Raw genomic sequence first — 19,190 nt, 5'->3', positions numbered from 1 at the left:
CTGTCTATCTCAGTCTCTGTCCCCCCCTCTAAATATACATACATACATACATATATATATGTATATATATATATATACATATATACACATAAATTATACACACACACCTGAGAAGTAGCATCCAAATAATATATTGCATTTAGACATTTTAATGTGAAATATTTAATAGCTATCATTTAAAATCAGATTGCTAAAGCATGATATAAAGTAAAATAGAGAATTGAAGATTCTAATAGAAATATAATATAAAAGAGTAATAGCATGAACAGATATGCATTTGGAAAAACAATGGACTATAGGAATACAAAGAAATGGAAAGACAGATCAGAGGCTAAAATCATGTCATCTATTTTCACCGTCATGTTTCTTCTTTAAAAATAGATATTTGAAACATGATCAGATCACTAGGTGTTATGAAGGAAACTAAGTTAAACCAAATATTCACAAAACAAAATAGCAGAAGTTCAGAGAATAAAACCATGTCCACAGATAGCAATGTGTGGATATATATCAGAGGTCAGAGAGATATAACTCCAAAACAATGACATTAACAGCAACAAAAACTTGGAAAACAACAGCTGTGATAAATCCAAATGTAAGAGAAAAGGACAGAAAATCCTAAGATGACTATCTTTCAAAGGTCATTTTAGCAAGTGACCACAAAACTTGGGGATATGATACAATTAACTATCTTAGACTTGAGTTGAAAATGTAACCTAGAAATAAAGTACCTAACAATGTGAGCATAGATGAATATGCTCCATCCTTTACATTAACTAAGTTAATTTTTATATTGAGTACACCCAATATAATAAACCTTATCAAACGAGTATCTCTTAAAAATGAAGTTTGTTAAATAATGCAAACACACACACGCACACACACACACACACACACACACACACACACTTTATGCATTAAGGTCTGCAGCACATAGCTTGAATTTCCATTTGTATGCATCTGTATTTTTCTATTTTAAGTTTCCCCACCATGTCAGTAAGTTATTGTGTAATTTCCTCAGTGCCACCATGATATCTTTGTTCCTCAGAGTGTATATAATGGGATTCAAAGCTGGGATCAAAATGGTATAGAAAAGAGAGAGAATTTTCCCCATTCCTTCTGACTGACTGTGATTTGGCTGCAAGTAAGTAATGCTTGCTGTTCCATAGAACAAGACTACAACTATCAGGTGAGAAGAGCAGGTGGAAAAACCTTTGGCCATCCCTTTGGCTGAGGACAGTTTCATCATGTTGCAGATAATCTTGATGTATGAGACAATGATTAGCAGAAATGGAACCATAACAAACCCCACTGCAACAACATAGACTGCAACTGTATTCATAAATGTGTCGGCCTGATCAAGTGGGCACTCCTGAGGCTGCAGAGCGGAGGAGACCACCAACACTGCCCACCCCTGCCCACATCCCTGGCCCAAGAGGCAACTGTATAAGGCCTCTGGGTTCCCGTAGGGGAGGGCCCGGGAGCGGCAGGACCCCTGCGCCTGAGACACTGCCGGAACCTGAAGGAAACAGACCGGATAAACAGTTCTCTGCACCCAAATCCCGTGGGAGGGAGAGCTGAACCTTCAGAGAGGCGGACACGCCTGGGAAACCAGAAGAGACTGCACTCTGTGCACATCCAGGCGCCAGAGGAAAATACCAAACGCCATCTGGAACCCTGGTGCACGGAGGCTCCTGGAAAGAGCGGCGCAGATCTTCCCGGTTGCTGCCACAGCGGAGAGGACTTAGGCAGTACCCCACGAGCAAACTTGAGCCTTGGAACTGCAGGTAGGACCAACTTTTCCCCTGCAAGAAAACTGCCTGGTGAACTCAGGACACACAGAGGCAAAATTCCTCTAAGGCCGGGCACTTCCTGTGTTTACCGGAAGTCCCACACCCGCGGATCCCGGACCGCAGCAGCTCTCTGCTCCCAAACCCCGTGGGAGAGAGACCTCACCGCCTGATCAGGTGGGCACTCCTGAGGCTGCAGAGCGGAGGAGACCACCAACACTGCCCACCCCTGCCCACATCCCTGGCCCAAGAGGCAACAGTATAAGGCCTCTGGGTTCCCATAGGGGAGGGCCCGGGAGCGGCAGGACCCCTGCATCTGAGACACTGCCGGAACCTGAAGGAAACAGACCGGATAAACAGTTCTCTGCAACCAAATCCCGTGGGAGGGAGAGCTGAACCTTCAGACAGGCGGACACGCCTGGGAAACCAGAAGAGACTGCACTCTGTGCACATCCAGGCGCCAGAGGAAAACACCAAACGCCATCTGAAACCCTGGTGCACGGAGGCTCCCGGAAGGAGCGGCACAGATTTTCCCGGTTGCTGCCACAGCAGAGAGGACTTAGGCAGTACCCCACGAGCAAACTTGAGCCTTGGAACCACAGGTAGGACCAACTTTTCCCCTGCAAGAAACCTGCCTGGTGAACTCAAGACACAGGCCCACAGGAACAGCTGAAGACCTGTAGAGAGGAAAAACTACACGCCCGAAAGCAGAACACTCTGTCCCCATAACTGGCTGAAAGAAAACAGGAAAACAGGTCTACAGCACTCCTGACACACAGGTTATAGGACAGTCTAGCCACTGTCAGAAATAGCAGAACAAAGTAACACTAGAGATAATCTGATGGCGAGAGGCCAGCGCAGGAACCCAAGCAACAGAAACCAAGACTACATGGCATCATCAGAGCCCAATTCTCCCACCAAAGCAAACACGGAATATCCAAACACACCAGAAAAGCAAGAGCTAGTTTCAAAATCATATTTGATCATGATGCTGGAGGACTTCAAGAAAGACATAAAGAACTCCCTTAGAGAACAAGTAGAAGCCTACAGAGAGGAATCGCAAAAATCCCTGAAAGAATTCCAGGAAAACACAATCAAACAGTTGAAGGAATTAAAAATGGAAATAGAAGCAATCAAGAAAGAACACATGGAAACAACCCTGGACATAGAAAATCAAAAGAAAAGACAAGGAGGTGTAGATACAAGCTTCACCAACAGAATTCAAGAGATGGAAGAGAGAATCTCGGGAGCAGAAGATTCCATAGAAATCATTGACTCAACTGTCAAAGATAATGTAAAGCGGAAAAAGCTACTGGTCCAAAACATACAGGAAATCCAGGACTCAATGAGAAGATCAAACCTAAGGATAATAGGTATAGAAGAGAGTGAAGACTCCCAGCTCAAAGGATCAGTAAATATCTTCAACAAAATCATAGAAGAAAACTTCCCTAACCTAAAAAAAGAGATACCCATAGGCATACAAGAAGCCTACAGAACTCCAAATAGATTGGACCAGAAAAGAAACACCTCCCGTCACATAATTGTCAAAACACCAAACGCAAAAAATAAAGAAAGAATATTAAAAGCAGTAAGGGAAAAAGGTCAAGTAACATATAAAGGCAGACCTATCAGAATCACACCAGACTTTTCGCCAGAAACTATGAAGGCCAGAAGATCCTGGACAGATGTCATACAGACCCTAAGAGAACAAAAATGCCAGCCCAGGTTACTGTATCCTGCAAAACTCTCAATTAACATAGATGGAGAAACCAAGATATTCCATGACAAAACCAAATTTACACAATATCTTTCTACAAGTCCAGCACTACAAAGGATAATAAAGGGTAAAACCCAACATAAGGAGGCAAGCTATACCCTAGAAGCAAGAAACTAATCATCTTGGCAACAAAACAAAGAGAATGAAAGCACACAAACATAACCTCACTTCCAAATATGAATATAACGGGAAGCAATAATCACTATTCCTTAATATCTCTCAATATCAATGGCCTCAACTCCCCAATAAAAAGACATAGATTAACAAACTGGATACGCAACGAGGACACTGCATTCTGCTGCCTACAGGAAACACACCTCAGAGACAAAGACAGACATTAACTCAGAGTGAAAGGCTGGAAAACAATTTTCCAAGCAAATGGTCAGAAGAAGCAAGCTGGAGTAGCCATTCTAATATCAAATAAAATCAATTTTCAACTAAAAGTCATCAAAAAATATAAGGAAGGACACTTCATATTCATCAAAGGAAAAATCCACCAAGATGAACTCCCAATCCTAAATATCTATGCCCCAAATACAAGGGCACCTACATATGTAAAAGAAACCTTACTAAAGCTCAAAACACACATTGCACCTCACACAATAATAGTGGGAGATTTCAACACCCCACTCTCATCAATGGACAGATCATGGAAACAGAAATTAAACAGAGATGTAGACAGACTAAGAGAAGTCATGAGCCAAATGGACTTAACAGATATTTATAGAACATTCTATCCTAAAGCAAAAGGATATACCTTCTTCTCAGCTCCTCATGGTACTTTCTCCAAAATTGACCATATAATTGGTCAAAAAACGGGCCTCAACAGGTACAGAAAGATAGAAATAATCCCATGCGTGCTATCGGACCACCACGGCCTAAAACTGGTCTTCAATAACAATAAGGGAAGAATGCCCACATATACGTGGAAATTGAACAATGCTCTACTCAATGATAACCTGGTCAGGAAGAAATAAAGAAAGAAATTAAAAACTTTTTAGAATTTAATGAAAATGAAGGTACAACATACCCAAACTTATGGGACACAATGAAAGCTGTGCTAAGAGGAAAACTCATAGCGCTGAGTGCCTGCAGAAAGAAACAGGAAAGAGCATATGTCAGCACCTTGACAGCACACCTAAAAGCTCTAGAACAAAAAGAAGCAAATACACCCAGGAGGAGTGGAAGGCAGGAAATAATCAAACTCAGAGCTGAAATCAACCAAGTAGAAACAAAAAGGACCATAGAAAGAATCAACAGAACCAAAAGTTGGTTCTTTGAGAAAATCAACAAGATAGATAAACCCTTAGCCAGACTAACGAGAGGACACAGAGAGTGCGTCCAAATTAACAAAATCAGAAATGAAAAGGGAGACATAACTACAGATTCAGAGGAAATTCAAAAAATCATCAGATCTTACTATAAAAACCTATATTCAACAAAACTTGAAAATCTTCAGGAAATGGACAATTTCCTAGACAGATACCAGGTATCGAAGTTAAATCAGGAACAGATAAACCACATAAACAACCCCATAACTCCTAAGGAAATAGAAGCAGTCATTAAAGGTCTCCCAACCAAAAAGAGCCCAGGTCCAGACGGGTTTAGTGCAGAATTCTATCAAACCTTCATAGAAGACCTTATACCAATATTATCCAAACTATTCCACAAAATTGAAACAGATGGAGCCCTACCGAATTCCTTCTATGAAGCCACAATTACTCTTATACCTAAACCACACAAAGACCCAACAAAGAAAGAGAACTTCAGACCAATTTCCCTTATGAATATCGATGCAAAAATACTCAATAAAATTCTGGCAAACCGAATTCAAGAGCACATCAAAACAATCATCCACCATGATCAAGTAGGCTTCATCCCAGGCATGCAGGGATGGTTTAATATAAGGAAAACCATCAACGTGATCCATCATATAAACAAACTGAAAGAACAGAACCACATGATCATTTCATTAGATGCTGAGAAAGCATTTGACAAAATTCAACACCCCTTCATGATAAAAGTCCTTGAAAGAATAGGTATTCAAGGCCCATACCTAAACATAGTAAAAGCCATATACAGCAAACCAGTTGCTAACATTAAACTAAATGGAGAGAAACTTGAAGCAATCTCACTAAAATCAGGGACTAGACAAGGCTGCCCACTCTCTCCCTACTTATTCACTATAGTTCTTGAAGTTCTAGCCAGAGCAATCAGACAACAAAAGGAGATCAAGGGGATACAGATCGGAAAAGAAGAGGTCAAAATATCACTATTTGCAGACGACATGATAGTATATTTAAGTGATCCCAAAAGTTCCACCAGAGAACTACTAAAGCTGATAAACAACTTCAGCAAAGTGGCTGGGTATAAAATTAACTCAAATAAATCAGTTGCCTTCCTCTATACAAAAGAGAAACAAGCCGAGAAAGAAATTAGGGAAACGACACCCTTCATAATAGACCCAAATAATATAAAGTAACTCGGTGTGACTTTAACCAAGCAAGTAAAAGATCTGTACAATAAGAACTTCAAGACACTGAGGATAGAAATTGAAGAAGACCTCAGAAGATGGAAAGATCTCCCATGCTCATGGATTGGCAGGATTAATATAGTAAAAATGGCCATTTTACCAAAAGCAATCTACAGATTCAATGCAATCCCCTTCAAAATACCAATCCAATTCTTCAAAGAGTTAGACAGAACAATTTGCAAATTCATCTGGAATAACAAAAAACCCAGGATAGCTAAAGCTATCCTCAACAATAGGAGGACTTCAGGGGGAATCACTATCCCTGAACTCAAGCAGTATTACAGAGCAATAGTGATAAAAACTGCATGGTATTGGTACAGAGACAGACAGATAGACCAATGGAATAGAATTGAAGACCCAGAAATGAACCCACACACCTATGGTCACTTGATTTTTTACAAAGGAGCCAAAACCATCCAATGGAAAAAAGATAGCATTTTCAGCAAATGGTGCTGGTTCAACTGGAGGGCAACATGTAGAAGAATGCAGATCGATCCATGCTTATCACCCTGTACAAAGCTTAATTCCAAGTGGATCAAGGACCTCCACATCAAACCAGACACACTCAAACTAATAGAAGAAAAACTAGGGAAGCATCTGGAACACATGGGCACTGGAAAAAATTTCCTGAACAAAACACCAATGGCTTATGCTCTAAGATCAAGAATCGACAAATGGGATCTCGTAAAACTGCAAAGCTTCTGTAAGGCAAAGGACACTGTGGTTAGGACAAAACGACAACCAACAGATTGGGAAAAGATCTTTACCAATCCTATAACAGATAGAGGCCTTATATCCAAAATATACAAAGAACTCAAGAAGTTAGACCGCAGGGAAACAAATAACCCTATTAAAAAATGGGGTTCAGAGCTGAACAAAGAATTCACAGCTGAGGAATGCCGAATGGCTGAGAAACACCTAAAGAAATGTTCAACATCTTTAGTCATAAGGGAAATGCAAATCAAAACAACCCTGAGATTTCACCTCACACCAGTGAGAATGGCTAAGATCAAAAACTCAGGTGACAGCAGATGCTGGCGAGGATGTGGAGAAAGAGGAACACTCCTCCATTGTTGGTGGGATTGCAGACTGGTAAAACCATTCTGGAAATCAGTCTGGAGGTTCCTCAGAAAATTGGACATTGAACTGCCTGAGGATCCAGCCATACCTCTCTTGGGCATATACCTAAAAGATGCCTCAACATATAAAAGAGACACGTGCTCCACTATGTTCATCGCAGCCTTATTTATAATAGCCAGAAACTGGAAAGAACCCAGATGCCCTTCAACAGAGGAATGGATACAGAAAATGTGGTACATCTACACAATGGAATATTACTCAGCTATCAAAAACAACGAGTTTATGAAATTCGTAGGCAAATGGTTGGAACTGGAAAATATCATCCTGAGTGAGCTAACCCACTCACAGAAAGACATACATGGTATGCACTCATTGATAAGTGGCTATTAGCCCAAATGCTTGAATTACCCTAGATCCCTAGAACAAAGGAAACTCAAGACGGATGATCAAAATGTGAATGCTTCACTCCTTCTTTAAATGAGGAAAAAGAATACCCTTGGCAGGGAAGGGAGAGGCAAAGATTAAAACACAGACTGAAGGAACACCCATTCAGAGCCTGCCCCACAGGTGGCCCATACATATACAGCCACCCAATTAGACAAGATGGATGAAGCAAAGAAGTGCAGACCGACAGGAGCCGGATGTAGATCGCTCCTGAGAGACACAGCCAGAATACAGCAAATACAGAGGCGAATGCCAGCAGCAAACCACTGAACTGAGAATAGGTCCCCCGTTGAAGGAATCAGAGAAAGAACTGGAAGAGCTTGAAGGTGCTCGAGACCCCAAAAGTACAACAATGTCAAGCAACCAGAGCTTCCAGGGACTAAGCCACTACCTAAAGACTATACATGGACTGACCCTGGACTCTGTCCCCATAGGTAGCAATGAATATCCTAGTAAGAGCACCAGTGGAAGGGGAAGCCCTGGGTCCTGCTAAGACTGAACCCCCAGTGAACTAGACTATGCGGGGAGGGTGGCAATGGGGGGAGGTTTGGGAGGGGAACACCCACAAGGAAGGGGAGGGGGGAGGGTGATGTCTGTCCGGAAACCGGGAAAGGGAATAACACTTGAAATGTATATAAGAAATACTCAAGATAATAAAAAAAAAAAGAAATACTCAAGTTAATAAAAAAAAAGTATATAAAAAAAATAAATGTGTCACCACAAGCAAGCTTAAGTAGTGGAGGGATATCACAGAAGAAGTGATCTATTCTGTTAGAAGCACAGAAGGGCAGAGAGAATATCTGGTAGGTCTGCCCAATTTGTATTGGAATCCCACTGATCCAGGAGGCAGCTACAAGCTGTAAACACACTGTATTCTTCATGAGTAGAGAATATTGTAGAGGTTGGCAAATAGCCACATAGCGATCATAGGCCATGACTGCTAGCAAGAGGCACTCTGTGCCTCCCAACATAAGGACAAAATACATTTGTGTTGCACAGGCCAGCACAGAAATGTTTCCTTTTAGAGTACACAGATCCATAAGCATTCTTGGGATAGTAGCTGTTACATAACAGATTTCCAAAAAGGAAAAGTTGCTAAGGAAATAATACATAGGGGTCTGGAGAGAATGGTCAGTTTTAGCTAACAGTATTATAATGCTGTTGCACAACAGAATAGTCACATACATGAACAAAAATATCACAAACAGCACCCACTGCAATTGAGGAACATTAGAAAACCCCAGAAGAATAAATTCCATCAGTGTAGAGACATTCAATCTTTCTTTGAATAGATCTTCATCTGAAAGACAATTTAATTGTAGTTTTAAGAAATGTAATTCAAGATAATTGAATAACATGTACATACGCCACATGATATGTTAAGACTCCATCCATCTAACTCAGATTCTGTAATTGAGACTTCAAAAATCAGTGAATATACTGTTTAAATTAACTCAAAACATAAATTTAATATACCTCACTAGAGAATGTAATATATATATATACATATATATATATACATATATATATATATATACACTAGTGTTTTATGGGCAAACATTATTTTGCTACTGAGAGATAATTGTGTTATATTTTATCATTTTTCTATGTTTCTAATATTTTTCTCACCATTCTATGTTCTCCACAAAGATTTCATCTTGAAAGTATTTTTAACTGCTCATTCAAACTGAGTTTTTAATTCTTCTTTGTAATATTGCAGTGAGAGTCAATATTGTGAAGATGATAATTTCTGATGAAAAGCACATTTATTATAATGCTACATTTTATATTTCAATTCTCGATTTTGCCAAGTATGGAAACCTTAGTTTCAGCACTCTGCTTAGCAAACTATCCTACTGACAGCTCTTATCCATGTTATGAAAAATTTTAGTCCAGGCAAAACAGAACCCAGAGTTATAGAAATTTTGTGTTCAAAGAGACTTCAATTCAGTTTATAGCTCTTAAGAAACTAATGTCTGTTATGCAATTAACTTTATGTCAGTGAGCATAAGGTATTATTCAGACTGTATTTTTGTAGTGCTCTTCTTGATGTGGATTTGTTCTCTATAACTTTTCATTAAAATTCTGAAAATTTCTTGTATATATTCATTTTTTAAAACTGTATTTCACCTATGTATTATTGAGTATGTTAATTTCTCCTTTGTATTAACATAACACTAAATACATTTCTGTATTTTCTCACGCTTATCAGTAAAAGTTTTATCACAATGTCAAACATAATAATTGCCCTATTAGTGTCTCTAGTACTATTTCAAATATGTAGTTTCAATGCATAATTAAGAAAATGGATAAATACTAGTAAGCATACTAACTAAGTAGTATGTTAAGATGATATATCAGAACTTATGGTTTCTTTGTTTCACAGTTTTTGATTTTAAGTTTAAAAGCATTCTAAATAATACACTATAGCAACACAATTATATGTTACCTTGATAGAATTTCATCCAGTTGATTATGGAAAACAAATGCCTTTTCGCCTGTGACTTAAGAAGCCCTTCTCAAGAACTCACTCTCCCATCAAAAAGTGATACCTGGCTTTGAGCACTCAGTATTTATTACTAAAGTAGAAATATACTGCCCCTGGGGACAACCTTAGCTCATGTGTCAATTTAAATTTTTGTAGTTACTCAGATGGCAAATGTTCTGGCTTTATTTCAGACCCAGGATTTCCCAAAGGATGCATCTCTGTCATCAACCTTTGTTAGCATAGATGACTCTCCCTTCCTAGAGAGTTCCTCTGAAAGTGAAATAATATTTAATTGCTTAGTTTTACTTAAGAGATGGAGATGCACTATTTCAATCTGTAGCAGTTGAGTATCACAGTGGCATGGCTTTCTTTCCTGTTATATTGCTCCTGAGTCACAAAGTCAGATCATCTCGTCCTAAAAATCAATGAGCCTTGTACCCTACACACTGACCTCTTTGTCTTCCATATTTACAGTAGCATTAGCCCTTTTCAGAAATAGAATTCATAGTCATAAACTGACTTTTAAGAAAATATAAGTATAATCACGACCATGAATTTTAACATAGTTTTAATCCTTTTTTTAAGGTTTTATGGATCACACCTTACATAATCACTCTGCAATTTTATCATGGAGGCAGTAACATTTATTCATCCTGTTTTCATTCCTATGGATGTCTGAAAGTGCTTTAATGAAATCTCATTTTCTTTATATTCTGCTTCTCCTTACAACAAAATGCCTGTCAAGCCCTGTATCTTCATACATGCCTTATCAAAGTATGCATTCTGATTTATTCTATATTATCACAAAATTACTAACTAAATATTTTATAATTCACTTAATTGTCACAATATCAAAAATTCTCATAAAATAAAACATTGCTTTGCTTATGCCAGTTATTGTCAAACAAATAAATTATCTTACAGTTACAAAGTAGTACAGTTGTGTGGTCGATAATTAGGAATTCTGGTTCTATAATTTTCTAAACAATAATCATCATCACATAGACAACTGGATCTCAAAAACAAAAGAGTTGAAAAACAAAAACTTCATAAGAAAATACATAGGGTTCATGCATGTATATGATTACATTCACACCTGTAGGTTTGTGTTCCTGCATAACTCTGTGTGTGTGTGTGTGTGTGTGTGTGTGTGTGTGTGTGTGTGTGTGTGTGTGTGTCTGTGTGAAGGCAAGAATCATATGGGTACAACTTTCAAAATTCAAAGAGGAAATTTTCTTCCTCTTTTTAAGGAATGATCTTTTCTCTTCTTTCTGTTGTTCCAAGGGATATTTTAGTCTATACGAGGCAGGCTTGTGCCACTGCAAAGACTCACCTGTTCTTCCCTACCCTGCCCCTCAAATCTTCTTTTTGAGAGTCAACTAATAATATATGTATCATTTTACAACTTGTGTGTTCCATACATAAAGGGTCAAATGAGATTTTTGCAATATCCTGTGATTTGAAAAATTATAATTCATGTTTCCATATTGAATATGCTAGAGCTAGATATTGGTGGTTTCGGACTGCCATATGTAAAATCGACATGTTTGGGGAGCATCAACTTTGTCCAGCAAAATTCTTGTGTTTATTGAAAAAAATGTTTCAGTATTTTCCAAAACCCAAAGGTTATTTCTCCAGTCTTACAGCATTCTTTGAATGTCTTTTAAACTTAGTCATAAAATTTAACTTTCTTGTCAAGATTTTACAATTCTCTATAGGTTTGTGTAAAGCAGAAGACTTAGACACTTTGTTTATAGATCGCAAGTAAGTTTCTTTAAAACTCGTCAATTTTAATTCATTACTGAAAACACCTGTATGGGGGGATTTTTGCAAGCTAACATTATTATTTCCTGATAAAGTCTATGATGAATTTTTCCAATGCCAAGTGTGTTTTCTAATGTTTTATGGTTGAGGCAGTTCATTGCTGGCCAACTCTCACAGAATGTCTATTTTTGAAATTTGGCTACTAGGAAGGTTCTTTCTTCCACTCTTCTTCTTTATATTCATCTAGCCTTTAAACAACTTAACACTGGATAGCAGAGAAATAAGAATGTAGGAGAAAGGAAAGAGATTCCTGAATGAAATCAGGAGTTGGAAAGGGGTGACATTATTTTTAGACTATTTTTTTCCTGATAGGGAAGTTGATTTCCTTGGGGCTAGTTTGAAATTTTCTTTCAAGATATTTAATTACTTCTTGTTTCTTCTTTGCACAGGAAACATAGTAAACTACAGCCAACAATAACAAAAACAACCACCCACCTACCCAGCCTCTTTTGGATCTAGCATTTTTTTCCATCTTTATTAACTTGGGTATTTCTTATTTAAATTTCGATTGTTATTCCCTTTCCCTGGTTCCTGGCCAACATGCCCCTAGCCTCTCCCTGTCTCGTTTTATATGGGTGTTCCCCTCCCCATCCTTCCCCCTCCCCCGTTACCACCCTCCCACCAACAATCATGCTCACTGGGGATTCAGTCTTAGCAGGACTAAGGACTTCCCCTCCCACTGGTGCTCTTACTAGGCTATTCATTGCTACCTATGAGGTCAGAGTCCAGGGTCAGTCCATGTATAGTCTTTAGGTAGTGGCTTAGTCCCTGGAAGCTCTGGTTGCTTGGCATTGTTTTACATATGGGGTCTCGAGCCCCTTCAAGCTCTTCTAGTTCTTTCTCTGATTCCTTCAACGGGGGTCCTATTCTCAGTTCAGTGGTTTGCTGCTGGCATTCGCCTCTGTGTTTGCTGTATTCTGGCTTACCACACATTTTTTATTTCTTCCAAGTCTTATTTAGGATTGGAATGGTGATGTGAATGAGGACATTTTAGTAAAGCCATAGTGTGTCCTACAGTGTTTATGTTACTTCACATTTCAAATGCTAGTGAATGATATTTTATTTATTATTTTTAAATATTTTAAATACTTGAAAATTTTATCCCTTGTATAATATTTAATGCTAATATTCACCCCTTATTTTTTTCTCCATTTTACCCAAACTTTCTAATGTACCTTTGTTACCAATATCATGTCTTCTTAATTATAATATTTTCTATTTCACTGTCTCTACTTGGTAATTTCAATGTGCACATGGATGTGATCTCATCTACTGGAGGACGGTATTTTCAGCAACTTATGGAGCCATGTTAGTCTTTCCCATTCTATGTTGGAACTTTTAGCTGACTTAATATTTTGCAGGTCTCACACAAATAACAGAATTCTGGATCGCAAATGTCATCTCATATTCTAAAGACAGCATTTCCAACTTTCCCATCCTCCAGGTTTTCCATTCTTCCCGCTGTATACCCTGACTTGTTTCCTGATCCTTGTGGATAAGACAGATGAAACAAATGTCCCATTTAGAAGAACAGATTTTCAAAAGTTTGATCAGCTCTGGCTCTCAGAAGAAGACTAATTGTATGGAGGCTAGAAGCTTCCTGGCCTAGGCCAAGAGATATTAAAAATATATGAAAAATTCTGGTCTCAGCCCAAGCCATGTGTCCATAAAGATTGGCTTCAGCTCTCATTTCCTCTCTCCATCTGAGAAAGGAGAAAAACATGAGCGAAAGGAAAAACAATGTTTAAATTTACAGCAATCCAAAATGAAAAAGGAGTTTTAACAGCAGGCATAAAAGTCAGAGACCCAGATGCTCAGCTCAAACTGGGGCTGGTGCTGGACCATAGGGAAGACCCAGGAATTGGTTCCAGGGTGAGAAAGTGCAGTTTGAGATGTGGGAAGGGCAGAGGCTATTTTCAGGTCCTCTGGCGTGTGCTTAGGCTGGAGCAGAGAGCTTCTCAGGCTCTTGGACATCCAGGTGCCACTGGGAGTGGAGGAAGTGTTGAAAACAGAGTTGGGGCCCTTATGCTATGTTTAGCTTGGGGAAGTAGGGCTCCAGTTGCTCCCCTGGAGATAGTCCTTGTCTTTATGGGCGACAGCTTGTTGACAATTATGGCTGTGAGAGAAGAGAGGCCTTCCTCAGGAGATTAGACGGTGGACCTTTAGGTAAAGGCCTTGTCCATGGCTACTAATGCCAGATCCTGGTGAAAAGTGACAGTCTTGCAATGGGGTTGCAAAGTAGTGTGGGTGGGTGGGGGAGCACTCTTTTACAGTCAAAGGGAAGGGAGGAGGGCAGAAGTGGGATGGCGGTTGTGGAGGACTAACCAGGAAGTGGGATATCATGGAATGGGTTGTTGGTCCAGGGGGTAACTGTGAAGAGGGATATCATTTGACATGTAAATGAATGGCATAACTAATAAAAATTAAAATTAAAAAACATCTAAACTACAAATATTGATAATGAAAACTTTGAAAGCAACAAAAACAGAATGAAATGCATCACAGATACTAAAATACATGTAAATGTATTATATGACATAATGATATGTGACTCTTCTTGCATTTTGATTCTATTGCCCATAAATGCTTCTATCAAGAAAAAAAAAAGAGACAGGTTTTTGTTCCAAATCATCATTGCCATGGTGGAAATTGGATGTCTAAAGCCGTACTCTACTTCTCAGGGTGTGTCTAACATTAAATACTTTTTTCAGGGAAGAATATATGAGAAGGGAAACTCATTTGCTACACCTTCTTTTCCTCTAGGTACCTCAATAGCATGAAGATCTCTGTCTTGAGCCTAAGTGACCACAGGTCACATCTCTTTTTCTATTGTCTTGATCTGAAATTTTAGGGATGCCTCATCTACATGTGGAAGGGTTTGGGACATTGCCCTTATGTGACTGATGGTCACAAATCTATGGGGAAATTCGGCTAGTGACAGGAGCCTGGTGCTAGGGAGCAGGCAAAGTTCCCTTTAAATCCTCTGCAAAACCTTTAACTCAACCAAGAACCAGGTTTGCTCTCATGATCCACTGCCCCACAGTTTCCTTTTGAGGTACAAAATTCTCCAAGAATTTTGAAATGGTCACTATTACATAACAGGTTTCATTTCTTTTTATATGAACTCATTTCTCACTTTTTCCAAATCAATCTGGCGATTTGGAAATCAATTTTTAATTTGGAATTTTTACTTTTTTTTGTCTAATTCAAAACAAGTTTTAAGGAGTTAGAGAAAAGATTGAAAGAGCTGAACGGGCTTGCAACCCCATAAAAACAACAATACCAACCAACCAGAGCTCCCAGGGACTAAACCACTACAGACTAAAGACTATAAATGGATAGACCCATGGCTCCAGTTTAGTATATAGCAGAGGATGGCCTTCATGGGCACCAATGGGAGGAGAAGCCCTTGTTCCTGCCAAGGCTGGAACCCTCAGTTTAGGGGAATATCAGGGTGGGTAGGCCAGAAAGGGAGTGTCTGGTGAGGGGTACACCCTTATAGGAGAAGGGGAGGGGGAGGTATAGAGGGCTTATGGATGGGAAACTGGGAAAGTTAATAACATTTGAAATGTAAATAAAAATATCCAATAAAAAATATACTCAGATGCCAAGGATTGTGGAAAAAAAACCTAAAAATAAAATTAGATAATAAAACTTAAAAAAACAAAACAAAACAAAATAAAAATCGTGAGTTTTAAGCTCTTCATTTGTACTATAATATCTTTTCTTCCAATCAGCTCTTTCTTCTCTTTTTCCATTAATTAATTCATTTATTCATATATATCCTTATCATGGTTTTTACTCTCTATGGTTCCCCTTCACACAGTCCCTACCAATAACCCCTTCCCATTCCTCTGAGGAGGTCCTGTCTAGATATTCTGCCACCCACGCACATCAAATCTCTGCAGGGCCACATCATCCCTTCCATTGAATCTGGAAAAGGCTGCCCAAATATGAGATAAGGATCCAAAGAGAGTCAACAAGTTTAGGAACACCCTGAATTCCAAGTTGGGGAACTGAAAGTAGACCAAACTACACATCTGATACATATGTGCCAGGAGAATAGGTCTAGCCTGTGTATGTTTACAGTTGGTGGTTCCATCTCTAAGAGCCCCCAAGCATCCAGGTAAGTTGACTCTGTTGTTCTTTCTGTGGAGCTTCTATCCCTCCAGGGCCGTCAATATTTCCATACCTCTTCAAAAAGACTTCCTGAGTGTATGTATACTTCCATGGTGAGGTTAGTGGGACTAGAGGAAGTGCCACTTCAGGGTTCATATCTCCATTGCTTGGTGTCTTAGCTAAAGTCACCCACAAAGGCTTCCTGGAGCCTCCCCCATTACAGGACTCTGGCATATCCTGGACATGCCCACATTACCTTGATTTTTGCTTTTAACACATTCCATTACTTGTCCTGGTCCTCAGACCCACATTCCTGTTTCTCTACACACCTCATCAGGAACCCCCTCACTCTCCTTTCTAGTCCCTCTCCCATCCACTACACACTCATTATCTCCCTTCTATGACTATTTTATTTCCCCTTCTAAGTGAGATTATAGCATCATTGCTTGGGCCTTCTTTTTTTTTTTTTTTTTTTTTTTTTACCTTCTTTGAGTTTGTGACATATAGTGTAGGTATCTTGTACTTTATGGTTAATGTATTCTTCTAAGTGACATATTATGCATGTGACTTTAGGTCTGGGTTACCACACACAGGATGATAGTTACTAATTTCATCCTGCAACTTCATGATATTTTGTTAAGAACTGAGTAGTATTGCATTGTGTAAATGATTCAGCTTTCCTGTATCCATTTATTGGTGGGGGCACATATGTTTTCTTGCTTTTATTTGCAGATGATATGATAGTATACATAAGCAAGCCTAAAAATTATACCAGAGAACTTCTACAGCTGATAAAGAACTTAAGCAAAGTGCCTGGGTATAAAAATAACTCAAATAAATCAGTAGCTTTCCTTTATACATATGATAAATGGACTGAGAAAGAAATTAGGGAAACAACACCCTTCAAATAGTCACAAATAATATAAAATATCTTGGGTACCTCTAAACAAACAAAAGAAAGATATTTATGAAAAGAACTTTAAGTCTCTTAAGAAAGAAATAGAAGAAAGACTCAGAAAATGGAGAGATCTCCCATGAACATGGATTGGCACAATTAACATAGTAAAACTGGCCATTCTACCAAAAGCAATCTACAGATTCAACTCAATCCTCAACAAAACCCCAACATAGTTCTTCAAAGGAATGGAAAGAGTAGTTCTGAATTTCATGGGCAAAAGTAAAAAACCCAGAATAGCAAAAGCAATTCTTAACAATATGGTGTACATATTTTCATTCAGTTTGTTTATATGATTAATTTTCATATATTGAACCATTCTTGCATCCCTGGGATGAAGTCAATTTGATTATGAAACATTATGATTTTGATGTATTCTTGGATTGTTTTGGAGGGCATTTTAGCACCAATATTCATAACGGAGGTTGGTATGAAATTCACTTTCCTTTTTGAGTCTTTTGGTGGTTTTGGTATCAGTATGACTGTATCTTCCTCAAATGAGTTTGGAAATCTTCCTCCTTTTTCTACTTTGAGGAATATTTTGAAAAGTATTGGTCTTAGCTCTTCTTTGAAGGTCTGGTATAATTCTATGCTAAAGCCATCCAGTCCTGGGCTTTTGTTGTTGTGTTGTTTTATTGCCTGCTTCTATTTATTTGAGGGTTCTATTACTTTTGATGTAGTTTACCTGATCTTAGTTTTATTCTTGGAATTTCTGGAACGATATTGCTTAAATGTGGCTTTGTCATGGAACACTATCCACCATGTGATCAAAAATTTTTCTGGATACATTAATCTTGACTGATTATCTTGGTTACTTAAGAGTCTGCCTCAAGATAATTAAGATATCTGTCTAGGCCCTTCTGGCTTCTAGAGTCTCTAGTGAGAATTCTGGTGTATTACTGATAGGTCTGCCTTTATGTGTTACTTGGTCATTTTCCATTGTAACATTTTTATATTTTGTTTTTGTTTTGTATATTTAATGTTTTGATTCTTATGTGGGAGAAGCATTTTCAGTTCTGGTCCAATATGTGGTGGTCTGTAAACTTCCTGTATATTTACAACAATTTGATTTCTTTGGTTAGGAAAATTTTCTTCTATGATTTTTTAAAGGTCTTTTCTGAGTCTTTGATCTGAAAAATCATCTTCTATTCCTATTATTTTTAGGTTTTTCATAATATGCCAAAATTCCTGGATGTTTTGTATCAGAAACTTTTTAGATTTCACATATTCTTAGACCAGTGTATCAATTTCTTCTACTGCAACTTCCATGCCTGAGATTCTTTCTTCCATTTCTTGTTGGTGAGCCTTGTGTTTGTAGTTTCTATTCTCTTTCCATCTACAGGGTTGTTTCCATTTGTTTTGTTTTGTTTTTTTTTTCCTTATATTTTTATTTTCAAGTTTTGAACAGTTTTATTCATTTCCTTCACATGTTTGATTTTATTTTTAAAATTTCTCTAATGGATTTTTTTCCTCTTTAAAAGACTCTATCATCTTCATAAAATGACATTTGGAGTCATTGCCTTGCTCTTCATATGTATTAGGATATCCAGGACTTGCTATAATACGAAAGCTGGATTCTGATGGTTTCATGTTGCCCAGGCATATTCTCTCTCTCTCTCTCTCTCTCTCTCTCTCTCTCTCTCTCTCTCTCTCTCTCGGCTTGGCTGGCCAGGTAATCCTTGGTGGATTTAGGGCCCTGGGGCTGCAGGCAGAGTTGATCTTCCCTAATGATCATAGGTCTCTCTTTGTCCTGGGTAGGAGCAGGCCTTCAGGGAAGTAGTTAGAAATGATTGTCCAGTGTGGAAACATGCATTCAGGAAGGCAGCAGGGATAGGTCCATGGGAATAAGTGCAGATCTAGGTTTGAAGTTAGAGGTGCTGATAGAAAAATAGAGCAAAGGGGGTACAGAGCAGATGTCACAGAGGCTGGGCTTGATGATGGCATAGCAAGTGGGAGAATTTATGAATGGTAATTGCTAACACCATCCCCACCCACAGATGTACTGGATGGCAGCAGGACTCCTGGGAGGTAGGCAGAGCTGTGACTCAGGGAACGGAGTGCAAATCCAGAATTGCATGTAGAGGTATGGACAAGAAGGTATAGCATAGAGCGAATCAGCACTTTGTTAGTAAGAAAATAAATTGATGCATTATTGCTGTTCTCATTTGGTCTTCCGTAAT

General features: G+C 38.6%; 1 protein-coding gene across 3 annotated transcripts; it reads right to left on the bottom strand.

The window, feature by feature from the left end:
- Window positions 1-970: 970 nt before the first annotated feature.
- Or10ag54b (olfactory receptor family 10 subfamily AG member 54B) lies at window positions 971-16,244 on the bottom strand. 3 transcript variants are annotated; one of them, XM_087653685.1, is made up of 3 exons: window positions 16,223-16,244; window positions 8,336-8,906; window positions 971-1,346 (listed from the first exon to the last, which is right to left on the bottom strand). In XM_087653685.1, the coding sequence occupies exons 2-3, from the start codon at window positions 8,881-8,883 to the stop codon at window positions 971-973; spliced, it is 924 nt and encodes a 307-aa protein (XP_087509811.1). In that variant the 5' UTR covers window positions 8,884-8,906; window positions 16,223-16,244.
- Window positions 16,245-19,190: the final 2,946 nt, after the last annotated feature.

The sequence above is a fragment of the Rattus norvegicus genome, chromosome 3 (genome assembly GCF_021556685.1).
Source record: "Rattus norvegicus strain SHRSP/BbbUtx chromosome 3, alternate assembly SHRSP_T2T, whole genome shotgun sequence".
Lineage (NCBI taxonomy): Eukaryota > Metazoa > Chordata > Mammalia > Rodentia > Muridae > Rattus > Rattus norvegicus.
Note: the sequence above shows the minus strand (reverse complement) of the source record. Positions and strands in the feature narration are given on the sequence as shown.